Source organism: Elephantulus edwardii, unplaced genomic scaffold (assembly GCF_000299155.1).
Source record: "Elephantulus edwardii isolate Elephantulus edwardi_28Jun2011 unplaced genomic scaffold, EleEdw1.0 scaffold00161, whole genome shotgun sequence".
NCBI classification, from domain to species: domain Eukaryota; kingdom Metazoa; phylum Chordata; class Mammalia; order Macroscelidea; family Macroscelididae; genus Elephantulus; species Elephantulus edwardii.
In genome coordinates this window covers 1,127,168-1,143,732 of record NW_006399911.1, presented here as the reverse complement: position 1 = coordinate 1,143,732, position 16,565 = coordinate 1,127,168, and the positions used below count along the sequence as shown (strand labels likewise).

At 37.9% G+C, this 16,565-nt stretch overlaps 1 protein-coding gene across 1 annotated transcript in view; it reads left to right on the top strand.

Annotated features, from left to right (window-relative positions):
* Nucleotides 1-16,565, top strand: part of GALNTL5 (UDP-N-acetyl-alpha-D-galactosamine:polypeptide N-acetylgalactosaminyltransferase-like 5) — a 58,185-nt gene that overhangs the window by 36,964 nt on the left and 4,656 nt on the right. The window contains exons 6-7 of the mRNA XM_006895188.1: nt 9,362-9,479; nt 14,993-15,142. Of these exons, the coding sequence (XP_006895250.1) occupies nt 9,362-9,479; nt 14,993-15,142 (268 nt within the window). The remainder of the gene's footprint in view (nt 1-9,361; nt 9,480-14,992; nt 15,143-16,565) is intronic.

The following is a 16,565-nucleotide window of genomic DNA, read 5'->3' as shown; positions in this document are numbered from 1 at the left end:
TGGAAAGGTGGAGGGTCAGTGTAGGAGCGGAAGACCTTCAGCAAGATGGATTGATACAGTAACTGTAACAACAGACTCGTGTATTTCAGACATGGTGAGGATGGCACAAGATAGGGCAAGGTTCAGAAAGGTCATTCCTAGGGTCGCTGTGAGTCATGGTCATAGCAACAACAACATCCTGAACATTTCACCTTCTCAATTACTGAATAGCTTTCTTTGACCACACCCAAGACCCTCCTATCTTATTCCTGCCCTGCTACACTTAGGACATCAAGTTTTTTAGTTCTTCATTTTCTCCTTTTATTCCTTGAGACGCTCTTTCTTCTTATTTAGCCTATAAATCTATTTCTTTTCTTGCTAATACTCTTAAATGCCACACATATTCCACAAGAATCCTGCAAAGCTTCAGTCCTGGTCCACTTTCACATGTCCTTTTATTCTTCTGTCTTCACAGCTGGTACATTTTGCCAGAACACTTAGAGACTGTGTAGCTAACACGTTTATGATCTCTGACCTCATGCTGCTGTGCAAATCCTTTATTCATCCCTCCTGAGTTGTTATACTCACCCACCAAAATGGCTCTTTGAAACCTTTACTGCTTAATACTGATATCTGCCTCCCCTCAACCCTCTACTTTTGGCAAGCAGCTGTATCTCCTAACTCGATGAGGAGATAAAGATAATCTAGGAATTGGGAGGAATGGGAAATAATTATAAACAGCCACATATGAGTACTATGGAACAATACAGAAAATCTCCCACTATGTGCTCTAAACCAAATGTATAAGCAGCCCCAGGAGCCCGCCTTTTCTCTTGATTCCACCACAGCTGTCTACTCCTCAGCCCATCCCACAGACCAGGCCCCCTGCTACACCATAAATGGCATTCTGACGTCAGGCTCCCTTCTCACATTGCAAAAATCTCTGTTGCCACACCAACTTTCTTAAAACATCACTTGGCACATAGCACCAATTTAGCTTATTTGTTTTCCTTCTCGTATTTTTACTGATTTGCATACAATCATTCGTATACATTGTGTTTCATACACGTATATTGCATTTTATACAATCATTCATATACATTGAACTTTATATAATTGCTGTTGATCTATGCCTGTTATGACCCCATATTTTCAGGTCTCTGTTGCATCTTTCCTATTTTTTCATTCTTCCACCCCATCTGCCCGTTAGCCTCCGTTATCCTAATGATTTCCCCTTTTCACCCCTTCTCTTATTCTCCTTCCGCTTTTGAACATGTATATACATATTGCTCTGTTAAAATTCTATTTTTACAGTAATAGTCTTGTGCAGTATTTGTCCTTATGACCCTGAGTTATTTCTCTCACAGTAATTCCCTCTAGACTCTCCCACATTATATAATATTTCACAAAATCATTGTTCCTTAGTACTGCATAATATTGCAATGTGCGAATGTGCTATAATTTTTCAGTCCATTTATTTGTTTATGGACATTTGGGCTACTTCCATTTTCTTTTTCTTGTGAATAACACTGCTATGGACATAGGTGTACATATCTCTGTTTGTATCTCAGTTCTAATTTCATTTGGATATATTCCTAAAAGTTGAATAGCTGGGTCATATAGAATGCCTATATTCAGCTTTTTGAGGAAACAATAAACTGTTTTCCATAGTGGATGTACCATTTTAAAATCCCACCACGAATGCATGGGAGTTCCAATCTCTCTGTGTCCTCTCCAACATTTATTGCTTTCTGTCCTGTTAAGCTATGCTACTGTACTGGGATGAATGGTCTCTCATTGTTGTTTTGATTTGCATCTGTCTTGTTGCCAGTGATTTTGAGCATCTCTTCATGTGTCCGTTGGCCACCTCGATGTCTTCTTTTGTGAAGAGTCCATGTCTTTTGCCACTTTATTATTGAGTTATCAGTCTTTTCTTTTGAAAGGGCTGTAGAATTTTGTAAACTTTTGTTATAAGACTCTTGTCTTAAATATCATTGTCAAATATTTTCCTAGTCTGTAGACTTTCTTTTCACTCTATTGAGAAAAATTTTTGCTGCACAGAGAGACTTCATTTTTAGGAGGTCCCATTCATTGACTTCATGGTTGTGTATTTCTGGCTGTAAGTGCAAATCAATTTGTGCCATAGCTAAGGCTCCTAAGTTTGATCCCATTTTGTCTCTTATGATCCTTGTGGTTTGGGGGTTTACCCCTAGGTCTGATTAACCTTCAGTTGATTTTTGTGTATGGTTTGAGATGTGGATCCTTTTTCCATTTTCTGCAGATAGATGCCCAGTTTTGCCAGCACTATTTGTTGAAGATATTATCATATCATATTTCTCCATTAGATAGGTTTTGTTTTCCTGTCAAATACCAATTAACCTAAGGTGTATGGGGTGATTTCTGGGTTCTTGATTCTATTACATTGGTCTATGTTTCTGTCATTGTACCAAGATCATGCTGTTTTGGTCATTACAGCTGTGTAGTAGGTTTTGAGATCAGGAAGTACTATGCCTCCCACTTAATTTTTCTTTTTCAGAAGATCTTTGATTATTCAGGGTCTCTTTCTTTTCCAAAGAAACCTGCCAATTGCCTTTTTAATATCTTTAAAGATTGAGTTTGATATCCATATTGGGATTTCACTGAGCTGGTAGATTGCTTTTGGTAGGATTGTCATTTTCAAAATTTTTCATTTCCTCAACATTGTGAAAATTATATACACAAACCCAAGAGCCAATGTCATTCTCAATAGAGAAAGACTAAAGGTATTCCCCTTGTGAACAGAGGCCAGACAAGGATGTCCACTATCACCATGCCTTTTTACTATTATATTAGAAGTACTTGCTAGGGCAATATGAAAAGATAAGGAAATAAGGCATTCAGATCAGCACAGAAGTAGTAAAACTGTTGCTATAGGCAGACAATATGACAGTATGCAGAGAAAACTCCAAAAACTTAACAAAAAATAGTGAATTTTTAGACCTAGTAGATCAATTTGCTAGAGTGGCAAGATAGAAGATCAATATTAAAAAATCAGTGAGATTTATCTACAGCAACAAATAAACACTGAAAAGGAAAAGGCAACTAAGAAAAACAATGCCATTTACAATAGCTGACCACACAATTAAATACTTGGGAATAAACTTATTAGGGCTGTTGTACATAGGGTCGCTATGAGTCGCAAGCGACTCGACGGCACATAACAACAACAACAACAACAGAGAGGAAGCACTAGTGGTCCAGTGACAAGAAGCTGTGCTGCAAACCTGAAGGCACCCAGTTCAAATCTACTAGTTGCTCTGCAGGGGAGGAATGGGCAATCACTCTCCTCCACGTAATTAACTGCCTCTAAAAACCTTCCAGAGGGTCAGCTATGGGTCAGATCCGACTCAATGGTACACAACAACCACAGAGGCACAGAAGACTCTATTCATAAGAACATAGACATAAGGAAAACTATAAAACACTATTACAGAAGCAATAAGAGACCTAGCTAAGTGGTTCATGAATAGGAAGACTCAGCAGTGTGAAAAAATGACAGTTTGACTTATTTTTAATGACTTTATGTTGCCTTTTGAGTGACACACTATTGTCACTATGGCCTTCATTCACCTTCTTCTACCTGTGACCTCCCCTCTGTCTATCCTTATTACCATGATGCACACACGTTCACCTGCTGGTATTTCACATGACTCCCTCTGTTTGCAATGTCCTTGTTCTTTTCTAGACTTTTGGGAAAGTCTCTATTTTCTACAAATCTTCAGTCTTTCATAATATCATTCCTAACTGTCTCTGAGCAGCCCCAAAAGACAAAGTATTATAATGTGTGCAAAGAGCTGAAGCAGAAAACCAAAAGGGAGGAACACAGTACTTCTCAAACTGAATGAACTGAAGAACATATTTAAGTCTTGAGTTGCATTCTGAATTGTATGGGCAAAATATTGAATGAGGCAGAAAGCAGCAAATGAAGATGAGATGGATACGTAGAATCACTGAACCAAAAAAGTGTGTGTTCACTGACAATATGCTCAAGAACCAATGGTAGTGAAGAAAAAAGTTCAAGCTTTACTGAAAGCATTGGCAGAAAAATAAGGTCTCTGAAACTTAAGGAATACCAGTTGAGGTGTTTCAACAAAGAGATGCAGCCCTGGTTGTGTTCACTAGCCAATGCCAAGAAATCTGGAAGATGTCTGCTTAGCCAACCGACTATATGGAATCTACAGGGTTTAAAAATTATCAAATAATAAATATCATTAATGTCACACACAGTGACATTAATTGGTCCAGTGATGAGGGTTTTTATTTTCTTGATGATGAGATGTAATCGGTATTGAAGCTGTAGTCTTTGATCTTCCACAGTAAGTACTTCAAGTCCTTTTCACTTTCAAGAAGTAAGCTTGTGTCATCTGCATAATTGAGGTTGTAGATGAGTCTTCTTCCAATCATCCTGCCAAATTCTTTGTATAATCCAGCTTCTTGGGTTATTTGCTCGGTGTCCATACTGAATAGGTATAGAGAAAGGGAGTTGGACTCTGACAGGTGGGATCTTTTGTTTTGGTTGATTGTCAGTGTGGAATGTTTGGTTGTTTTTACTGAAGCCTCTTGTTTAGAGTCAACACCACCTTGTGGAGCACCCTTGTATTTAAAAGTCTGTTGGGCCCAAGGCCTGAGGGCCTAGTATAATTATATTTTGGAGGAACATTCTTCTAAGTGGTGCAGTACAGGTCTGTCAATTTGTTGTACTGAGCAACCTGGGGTTGCTGTGATGCTGAAACTTGTGCCATTGGGGTGTCAAATGCCATAACAGTTACCTATGGAGGACAGTGTTTGGTGCGCTCCCAGATAAAGGCATGCCTCTGGAAACTTTATGAACTTAGAGAAAGTACAATAGCTATAGAAAAGAGTACAAGTATTTTGTTCATAGGGTCGCTATGAGTTGTGCTTGATTCAAAGACAGTCAACGATACAACAACACAGAGAAAGAATACACACCTAACACATAACTTTCCTGAATTTATATCATGCAGGGTCTTCCTGTTCTGTTTGAAAAACTTTTTCTTACTTAATTTATGCATAGGTTTCTTATGAACACAATTAATTATTCTGTAATTTTCATTCTTCTCAATGTTAGCCAATTATCCATGTAGTGGAATGTCTATAATAAACCTTAAGTGACAATGTTGTTGTTACGTTTCATCAAGTCAGAAGCAACTCATAGCTGACCCTCCGGTGGGTTTTCAAAGCCTGTAAGTTACACAGGAGAAGATTGTACATCTTTCTCCCATGAAGCAGCTATGGATTCAAATGGTCTTTGGGTTGCAATGCAGCTCCTTACCAAAGAGGCCAACAGAGGAAACTCTGCTGTTGTTGTTATGTGCCATCAAATTGTCTGTGACACATACTGACCCTATGTTCAATAGCTCTGAAGCCTGCCCTATCCTGAGCCAATCTCATTGACTCCAACACACCTACCGCATTGCTCCAGTTACTGTATCAATCCATCTCATCCAAGGTCTTCCTCTCCTGGCTATTCCTCCACCCTTCTGAGCATGATGTACTTCTCCAAGGACCAGTCTCTCCTGGCCATGTGACCAAAGTATTTAAGACAGACCTTCAAAATCCTAGCCTCCAAGGATAAACTAGTTCATCATTTGCAAGACAGACCTATTTGTTTTCTTGGCAGTCCATGGTATGTTCAAAACTACTCCAGCACTGTAACTCAAAGGAATCAATTCTTCTGTCATCTTTAGTCATTGTCCAGCTCTCTTATTGCATTAGCAAGTAATTGTGAAGACCGTGGCCTAGATCAGGCACACCTTAGTCTCTAGACTGACATCATTGCTTTCCAGTATTCTGGAGGGGTATCTGGCAGCAGATTTTCCCAGTGCAATTCACCTTTTCATTTCCTGACTCCTGGTACCAAGAGTGCTGATTATGGAGCCAAGCAAGCTATAACTGTTAACTACCTCAATCTCTTCTCCATCTGTCATGATGCACCAATAGGCCCACTGATGAGAATCTTTGTCTTCCTGATGCTCAGTTTCAATTAATATTGAAGACTGCAGACCTTGATCTTCTGCAGCAAGTGCTTCAGGTCCTCTTCAGTTTCAGCAAGTAAAGTTGTCTCATCTGCATAATATAGGTTGTTGATGAGTCTCCCACCAATCTGATGCCACATTTCTCCTCATAAAGCCCGGCCCCCTGTTCTCCATATAGATTGAAAAGGTGATTGTCCAAGGAGCAGCTGGTAAATTGAACCATGTGCCTTTGGGATTGCAGCACAGAGGAACTAAAAGGGCTCATACTAGCACTGTAACTTTGGGTCCTCAACTTATTGGAACCACTAAAGATAAGATGCCTTCAAATATCACAATCCAACACCAATAAATGTCTAGGAGTAAAATGAAGAATCTTCACTCTAAACAAGGCATTTTATGGAAGGAATAAATGCAATTTAGACTGCAAACCCATAGTCTAAAAATGAAATTGAATGTTCCAAATTACAGAGAGACAAAATAATGCTTTAAAGGAAAAAACTGTAAAGTGTCAGCACTGTGTGTAAGCATTTGGTTGGTTGCCTTTTATTAAAGCTGCTTAGAACTAGAAGGGGTTTTTTTTTCCTTGCATTTAAAAAAATTCTGTTTCATTCATGGACATTGGTTTTTGGGTTTGTTTTTGGGTAGGTTTCCCCCCCCTCCCTCTACCCACCAAACTCTGTGACCCTGTGATACCTCCCCTCATCACCCTTAACATCCTATCCTTCTGGTTTTTACAATAATGGTCTGATACACTATTTGTCCTTATGCACCTGTATTTGTTCACTCAGAATAATGCTATATAGACTCTCCCATGCTATATAGTATTTTTTAAAATTGTTGCTCCTGAATGTTGCAAAGTACTCCATTCTGTGAATGTACCACAATTTCTCAATCCAGTCATTTGTTAATGGACATTTGGACTGTTTCCATAATCTTGTCATTGTGAATTATACTGCTATGAACATTGGCGACAAATTTCCATTTGTATTTCAGTTCTGTTTTCCTTGAGGTATATTCCTAGCAGCAGTATAGCCGGGTCATACAGTAGTTCTTACTGGTTGAATTTTAACTTTAGTAGATCAGTCATGTGTTTTCTGGAATTTGAAGGAGGTGGGAGAAAATTTTCAATGAAACCTTGACCTAGTAAGCAAACATTTTGGGACTTTCAAAGCAGACACAACTTCTGATAGTCAAATTCACAAAAATGGATTTAGGGCTACACTTCATTCAGAAGCCTTAATCATGCCAAATGCCTTGGTTGTAAAGTTTGAAGAGATTCTCATCACAGCCTTGTCTGTCTCTTCTTCATCTCTTCTTCAAACATCTCACATCTGATCTGTAAATAAATCAATTGGATGATTCCATCTTTAAAACATACCTAGAATTGGACCACTACTCATTATCCTTACTCTTACTGTCTTTATCCAAGATCCTCGCCTCTTCCTCTCAAACTACTGCAATGACCACTAACTGACCCCATTACTTCTATTCTGGCCCCCCAAGAGTGGTGATCTGGTGCAACCACTGTGCAAGGCGGTATGGCGCTTTCTCAAAAAGTTGCAAATAGAGATACCATTTGACCCAGCAATTCCACTACTGGGAATATATCCCAAAGAGACCATAACTGACATCCAAGCAGATATATGCACACCCATGTTTATCGCAGCTCTGTTCACAATAGCAAGGAGTTGGAAACAACCAGGTGCCCATCAACAAATGAATGGATGAAGAGGCTGTGGTGTGTTCACACAATGGAATACTATGCTGCATTGAAAAACAAGGAACGCATTCAATATTATTCAAGATGGGTGGGCCTGGAGGATATTATGCTGAGTGAAGTATCTCAGTCACAGAGGGATGAATATTGCATGGTGCCACTGTTGTAAAATGGGATTGATATCAGGGTTGGGGTAAGACTGAGAAAAACTGGATAAACTGTGTACACTGCACTGAAACAGATGAGGGAGTGAATAATTTAAAAGCAATGTATGGTAGGGTATTATGGTTATCACAAGAGTCCACAATTAAGGTTGCACAGTGGAATGTACTTGGGGTGGTGGGAGGGGTGCGGGGGGATTGTGTACCAGGGAGGGAGTCTTTCTTTTACTTTTAAAGAGAGGAGCGAACTGGGGGGCGGGGGGAGAGGGCTGGGTGGGTAGAGAAGTGCAGCAATGAATGAATGGAAATCCAAATTCTCTGTAAATGTTCATTAAAATTATTTAAAAAATAATAAAAAAATAAAAAAACAACACAACTAAGAAAAGAAATTCCTGTTAATTAAAGCCACTCACGTTGTGGTATTTTTGTCATAGCAGCCCCGGATAACTAAGACAAGGGGCCTGGCAGGGTAGGTAGAAATACTGAGCAGAAGAAAATTCAGGGAAGAACAAGAGAACTCATTTTATATTGGAGCTCAAATGCCAAATAGAGGAGTTAGAAGTCTGTTCTGCAGCTTAAAAAAAAAAAGAGTGGTGATCTTTGTCTGCTAATAGACAAATTTGTCCTTAAAATACATGTGTTCTATACTTTACAAAGCAAATGAGCAAAGCGTGATGTGTATGAACACCAGTAAAACTTTTTTCTAGAAAATTAGCAAATGGATGAACGAACATGAAATTATTTGCAGTTAATTATTATTAACTGCTTAAAGAGTTTGGTGTCATTGGGCTTAGTAGTTAAAATAAGATGCTTCATGACATTATAACTTTCACAAAAGTAAACATTACATTTAATTCAGTGCTCAGATTAATGTAAAACTCTGAACTCCACCATCCAATTTTATCAATACCCTGATGGGAAACTCATATGCCGAATCTTGGTTTTCCATCTTAAGAAGACAAAATTTAGAATGTGTAACTTACATGGTTTGATGACACCTCTCTAAAACTCACTGTCTAATTTTAGGTAATTACTGCTTTGGTTTGATCATGTCACATATTTTAATGTTTATTAAAATAGCCATTTTTGTGACTGAGATATTTCACTCAGCAGAGTAACACTGCTGTTTTAAAACAGAACTGACATGGGGGTTGGGGAGAGAATAGGAAAAGACTAGACAGATAATGAGTGCTTCACTGGAACAGATGAGGGGAAGAACAATCTGAAAGGAATATGTGATTAGGTATTATATGTATCACAACAGTCTGAAACAAGAGGTGCATTGTAAAGAGGAATAGAGGAAAGGGGGGGAGGGAAGAAAATGTGCAACAGTAAATTAACTAAAAATTAGCAATCTTGGCGTAAATGAACATGTTTGTATTTTATAAGTTAATACTATTATTGTTGAGGGGGAAATCCATAGTTACCACCTCTGTAGAGTCACTTTAGTATCTATGTTTCCTTTCTAGGTCACCTGCAATGGCTGGAGGAATTTTTGCTATACACAAGCATTATTTTAACAGTATTGGACAGTTTGACAAAGGCATGGAACTCTGGGGAGGAGAAAATGTGGAACTTTCACTAAGGGTAATTCAGAATTTACTTTTAGAATTATTACCTCAGTATAGAGAGAGTGAAACTTAACTCATAGTAAATATAATCTGGTAAGTAGTCCAGATTTGTAATTCTATCCAGTTTTCCTACATCAACATCTAATGCAGTTCTGGTGTTAAATGCAGTAAGAAACTTATCGTACGTGGGTTGTTAATTCTAGTAGAAAATGTTCCAGAACTAGATAATGGTGATGATTGCACAACCTGTAGACATGCTGTAAAGTACTGCTTTGTACAATTTAAAGTGGTAAATCGTGTGCTCTGTGAATTACATCATAATAAAAAATAAATTAAAAAAACATAAATCCATAGAACATTTATGAATGAGCCACTATCATTTACTAGCAATGTGGCCAAGTAAATAATTTTCTAGTCCTCAATTTCCTCACCCATAAATGTCATTCTCAAAATTTTGTGATGACTTGATGAAACAATTAGTGTGGAGAATAGTAGATGTGCTTTTTGTTAGGTGCCTTCAAGTCAATTACAACTCCTCGAAACCCTAAGAACAGATCGGAACTTTGCCCTGTCCTGAGTTATCCTCACAGTCTGTTGTTACAGTCTTCGATCATTGGTGTTCAGTGCTTCTAACCTAGTCTTCAGATGGTTTTTTAAATAAAGTGGGATAGCCTTAAGGTCATAATTTGCTTTTCATGGGTTTGTTTGCCTTTTCTTCAACCTCTGTTTGAACTTGCCCATAAGTAATTGATGGTCTGTTCCACAGTCCACACCTGGTCTGGTTTTATCTGCTGGTACTGAACCAATTCTTTCCAGAGATGTAGTCAGTCTTATTCATATGCAGTCCAACTGGTATGGTTCATGTGTGAAGTTGCCGTTAGTGTTTCTTTAAAAAGGCATTTGCAATGAATAAATCATCGAAGTTACAAAATTCAGTCATTCTCTTTCTGGTCTCATTTCTATCATCAAGTCTGTACTCTTCAACTACCATTCCTTATTCATTGTTTCCAACTTTTGCATTCTAGTCACCAACTAGAATTGCATGTTTAATTGCATGTTTGATTCATTTCAGATGGCAATCAGATACATAAAGAAATACCCAAAATCATTGGCCATAAGGGAGACACAAATAAAAATCACAGCGAGATATTATCTCACTCTAATTGCAGTAGCTAAATTTAACAGGACAGCAAGTAATAAATGTTGGAAAGGATGTGGAGAGATAGGAACTCATATATGCTGTTGGTGGGATTGTAAAATGGTTTAGCGTTTCCTCAAAAAGCTGAACATAGGAATTCCATATGACCCAGCTATTCCACTGCTTAGGATATACTCTGAGAAAATGAGAACGGAGGCATAAACAGAGACATGTACAACAATCTTCAGAGCAACAATATTCACCATTGCAAGAATATGAAAACAGCCCAAATGCCCATCAATAAATGACTGGATTGAGAAATTGTGGTACATTGACACAAGAGAATACTAAGCAGCACTCAGGAGCAATGATTTTGAAAAAAAGACCGTATTAAAAAGGAGAGACTAGAGAGCAGTATGATAAGTGAATTCACTCAGGAGCACAAGAAGAAATGCTGTCTAAAACCATTATTGTAACATTTGGTAAAAATCTTTCATTTCTGTCTCTTTGCCTTTAGTTATTGTTGTGTATATTTGAATAGTGGTATTAACATGCATACATTGTTTTTCACTCCAGATCTTTCCCATTTCATTCACCCCCACTCCCCACTCATCAAATTTTGTGACCCTATGATTATCACCCACACCCCACCCATCCTCACCCCTCTGCTCTCCACTTCCCCTCTTGGATCCTTATACTCGTACAATAATAGCTTTATACAGTATTTGTTCTTATGGGGCTGAGTTACTTCATTTTGTATAATGCTCTCCAGTCCCTCCCAAGTTATGTAGTAATTTACGAAATCATATGGATCATGGGTCATGTGGAATTTTAATGTTCAGCTTTTTGAGGAAGCACCAAACTGCCTTCCAGAGTGGTTGTACCATTTTTCAATCCCACCAACAATGTATAAGAGTTCCTATCTCTCCAAATCCTCTCCAATATTTATTACTTGCTGTCCTGTTAAACCTTACCACTGCTACTAGGGTGAGATGGTTTTTTATTTTTTTGTGGTTTTGATTCTGCATCTCCCTCACTGTCAGTGATTTTGAGCATTTTTCTATGTGTCTGTTGGCCATCCAAATATCCTCCACTGTGAAAATTCTTTGCATGTCTGTTGCCTATTTTGTAGCTGTGTGATCAGTCTTTTTCTTGTGAAGGCCCTATAGTATTCTGTAAACTTTTGATATGAGACCCTTGTCTGAAATGGTATTACAATTTTTTTTTTCCCATTCAGTAGATTTTCTTCTCACCCTGGTAGAAAATGTTTTTGATGCGTGTAGGGATTTAATCTTTAGAAGGTCCCATTCATCAATTTTATCCTTTCCAGATTGTGCATTTCTGGCTTTATTTGGCAGACTCTTTGTACCATAGCCTAGGCCTTCTAAGCGTGAATCCTAGTTTGTCTCTGTTGAACTTTACGGTTTTGGGCTTTACTCACAGGTCTCTGATTTACTTTTAGTTGAATTTTGTGTATGGTGTGAGATGTGGATCCTGTTTCAGCTTTCTGCAGGTAGAAGTCCAGTTTTGCCAGCACCATTTGATGAAGAGGTGGTAATTTTCCCATTTAATAGGTTTTATTTTCCTGTTGAATATCAGTTGACCATAGATAGACGGGCCTATTTCTGAGGTCTCAATTCTATTTCATTGGTCTATGTGCCTGAACAGAAGATTTTTAAGAGGAGCTTGAGGAGAAAAAGCAAAGTATTATAATGAAATGTGCAGAGACCTGGAATTGGCTATAAAAAAGGAAGAACTCGCTCAGCATTTCTCAAGCTGAAAAAACTTAAAAACAAGCTCAAGCCTCAAGTTGCAAAACTGAGAGATGCTGTGGGCAAAAATCTTGAGTGACCCAGGAAGCATCAAAAGAAGATGGAGAAAATACACAGAATCACTGAATTGACTGACATTGAAGTATTTCAGGAAGTACCATATGATTAAGAACCAAGGATAATAGAAGGAGAAATTCAAGCTTTACTGAAAACATTGACAAAAATATAAGGCCCCAGCAATTGATGGGATACAAATTGATTTGTTTCAACTAACAGATTCAGCCCTGGATTTGCTCAATAAATGTTTCTATGCCAGAAATTTGAAGGACAGCTGTTTGGCTAACTGATTGGATAGAAGAGATCCATACTTGTTCCCACTCTCAAGAAAGGTAATTCAAATGAATGTGGAAATTATTGAGTAATATATTTAATATCACATGCAAGCAAAATATTGTTGAAGAGCATTTAAAAATGACCAGAATAATACATAAAGAACTACCAGAAATTCAAGCTGGATTTAGAAGAGGTCATTGCACCAAGGATACCATTATTGATGTCAGATGGGTTGTAGCTGAAAGCAGAGATTATTAGAGAAATGTCTATTTGTGTTTTTATTGACTATGCAAAGGCATTTGGCTGTGGTTCATAGCAAATTATGGCTAATCTTGAGAAGAATTGGAATCTTAGAACTCTTAATTGTGCTAAGATGAAACCTAGACCTAGACCTAGACCTAGACCAAGAAGCAATTATAAGAACAGGGATTACTGCATGATTTAAGATTAAGAAAGGTGTTACAGTTGTAGCCTCTCTCTAAACTGATCCAATCTATATGCTGAGCAAATCATTCAAGCAGCTATACTCGATGTAGAGGAATGTGGCATCAGGATTGAGGGAAGATTCATTAATAACCTGCATTATGCAATTGACATAACCTTGCTTATAACCTTGACATAACCTTGACAGAGAAGATGACTTGAAGTGCTTGCTGCGGAAAAATCAGACTAGAGCCTTCAATTAAAAAAATTAAAAAACCAACCCACAAATTCTCACCTTTGGACATCATTGATCCACAATCAATACCATTGGTACCAGCAGTCAGAAGATCAGGAGACGTACTGCACTGGAAAATCTGCAGTCAGGGACCTTTCCAAATTAATGAGGAGCAATGATATCCATTTAAAGATTAAAGTGGGCCTGCTTCCAGGCACAAACTTTCCAATCACTTGCTATGCATCTGAGAGCTGGAAAATAAATAGGGATGACAGAAGAACTGATGTCTTTGAGCTGTGGTGTTTGTTGGAGAATATAGAATATCCCACTGACTGCCAAAAATACAAAGTTATGTTTTGAAGAAAGTGCAGACAGAGTGCTTCTTTGGAGGCAAAGATGATAAAGCTTTGTTTCACACACTTTGGTCTTGCAGCTAGGAGATGCTATTGCTTGGAGAGAGACATCATGCCTGGAAAGTATGTCAGAACGGATGAGGATGGCACAGGATTCAGATGATGATGAACAGGGTTCAGACCTGCTCTTCATCTTTCTACCGTGAGCCATATTGTTAATAATATATATATATATGGATTAATAGCAACTAGCTTAGAATGTTGAGACTAGAAGAGTTTGTGGGGGGGTTGGTGGTTTTGGGGGGATTTTTTACATTTTATGCTTGCTATTGGTTTACATTTTGTTGTTGTTGTTGTGTACCATAGAGTTGGAACCAATACATATGTGACCCGCCAAGCAGAATTAATTGCTTGGGAGGAGACTGCCCATTTTTCTCCCACAAAGCAGCTAGTGGGTTCAAATTATGTGCCTTTGGGATTGCAGCACAACTTTTTTGCCACTAGACAACCAGTGCTCCCTCTGGTTTGCATACCCAAGATTTTTTTTTTACAAAATCATTTCCAGTCCCACATTGTAAGCTAGTTGGTATTAATCCAAGTGTGTATGATTTTTTTTCCTTTTCTTCTGTGTACATTCTAGTATTTGCCTGTTACTCCATGGCAAATATTATGTTTTACTTTTGTGGAGTTAAAAAACCAAAAGTTGTCACAAAATAAATTAGTAATAACCTTATTCCATCATCATCAGCATTTCTCTTGCTATTCACACCTAACAAAACCTATTCTCAGGTGGTTTTAAAAACACAGATCAGCATCAGCTTTGGTCATTTATGAGAAGTAGAATGATCTTGTTTTTCGAGCTGAGTTTCTGTAGCCAAATTTCCTGAATTTGAACACTATCTTCTGCATATGACAGCTATTTGTCAAATTTCCTAACCAAGCTATATAGTACATTCTCCACCTGCAGAACAGGGATAATTGTAGCATGGACAATACAGGGAGGTCTGGTGGCCTAGTGTTTAAGGAATTGTGTTCTCAGTCCAGAGACAGTTCAAATCTACCAGCTGTTTTGCAAGAAAAAGATGGGAAATCTCATCATGTGCGATTTGCATCTTCTGAAAATCCACTGGCAGTTCCAATTCAACAGCAATGAGTCATTGTGAGAGTTATGAGAATTAAGTGAAACAAACTTGTTAGCTGTTATTCCTTATAAATAAGAATTGAGCAGTTGTGCATTAAGTAAATACATGTATGTTTTCTTTTTCTTGTATCTAGATCTGGATGTGTGGAGGCCAACTCTTCATACTCCCATGCTCTCGAGTAGGGCACCTCACTAAAGGATATCTCTATAGGGATTGGAGGTTAACTAAAGCCCTTTTATACAACAATCTGAGACTGACATATGTTTGGCTGGATGATTATAAGGTACGTTATAAGATTTACATTTTCCCAGGACCTAAAAGGAGGCATAAATAGAGAACATGTACTTTCAGCTGCATTTTCATTTGAAAGTGCTTTGTCTAAAGGCCACGCACCCGCAAATAAGAGCAGGAACCCCAGCAAAGCTTTTCAATAGTGGGCAGAAATATGTAACAATCTGTCTATGATATTATAAGTCCTAGTCTTGCTCTTACATATTATAAATGTGTCATTGTGTGTCATCGAGTTGGAACTAACCCATAGCTGATCCTCCAGTGGGTTTTCAGTCAGTAAGTCACACGGGAGGAGATTGTCCACCCTTCTTGCATGGAGCAGCTGGTGGATTCCAGCCGTGTGCCTTTGGCATTACAGTACAGTTCCTTGCTACTCAGCCACCAAAGCTCCCTAAATTTTTAATTTATATATATTTTTTATTACAGTGGGAATGGTAATCCTTTCATACATATTTTTAAAAAATACTTGGACTATTTAGATAATGTTGTTGTTGTTGTATACCATAGAGTCAGAACCACCCATAGCTGACCCTTCAGAGACAGTTAATCACACAGGAGCAGATTGTCCATCCTTGCCCCACGCAGCAGCTGGTGGCCTTGAACCGCATGCCTTCAGGATTGCAGCAAGGCTTCTTGCCACTAGGCCAAAAGTATCTAGGAATAAGTGAAAAATCAGAATCCTCCATGATTCTGCAATTCTACTCTGTATCTATACCATATAAATACATGTTTTTGTCTATCAGAACTCAGGAACAAGAACATTTATAAATAGCATTGTTTGCTAGCCAAAAAAGAACAGAACTCAAATGCTCATTAACAACAGGCTGGATAAACCATGACATGTTTCATCAATAGAATTCTTTTTTTTTTTCAATAGTCAAAGCAATATTTATTCAAAATAGCAGAGGTGGAAAACTAGTGTCCATCAACAATTGAACAAATATTGTGTTTTATCCATGCAGTGGAGTATTATTTATTCAGCCTTTAAAAAGAACAAAATTCTAATACATTTATAACATGACTGAACCCTGAAACATCATACTGAGTTTAGAAAGCCAACCCTAAAAGGACAAATGCTGTATAAATCCACTTATATGAAATAGCTAAAAAAGCACATCTACAGAGACAGAAAATAGATTAGAAGTGATGAGGCAGTGGCATAAATATTGGCATTTAAAAGCCACAGGCATTTGCTACTGAAAAATATCTATCTGCTTGTACCATTATATGCACTTTTTTTGGACATAATTTATTCTTTTTTTCCCCATTTTTATTAATTTTAATAAGCATTTATAGAGATTTTGGATTTCCATTCATTCATTGCTGCACTTTTCTCCCTGTCATTATATGCACTCTTTTTTTAAATTTTTTTAATACTTTTTTTATTGGGAAAAACATATTGGGGGTACAAGGAG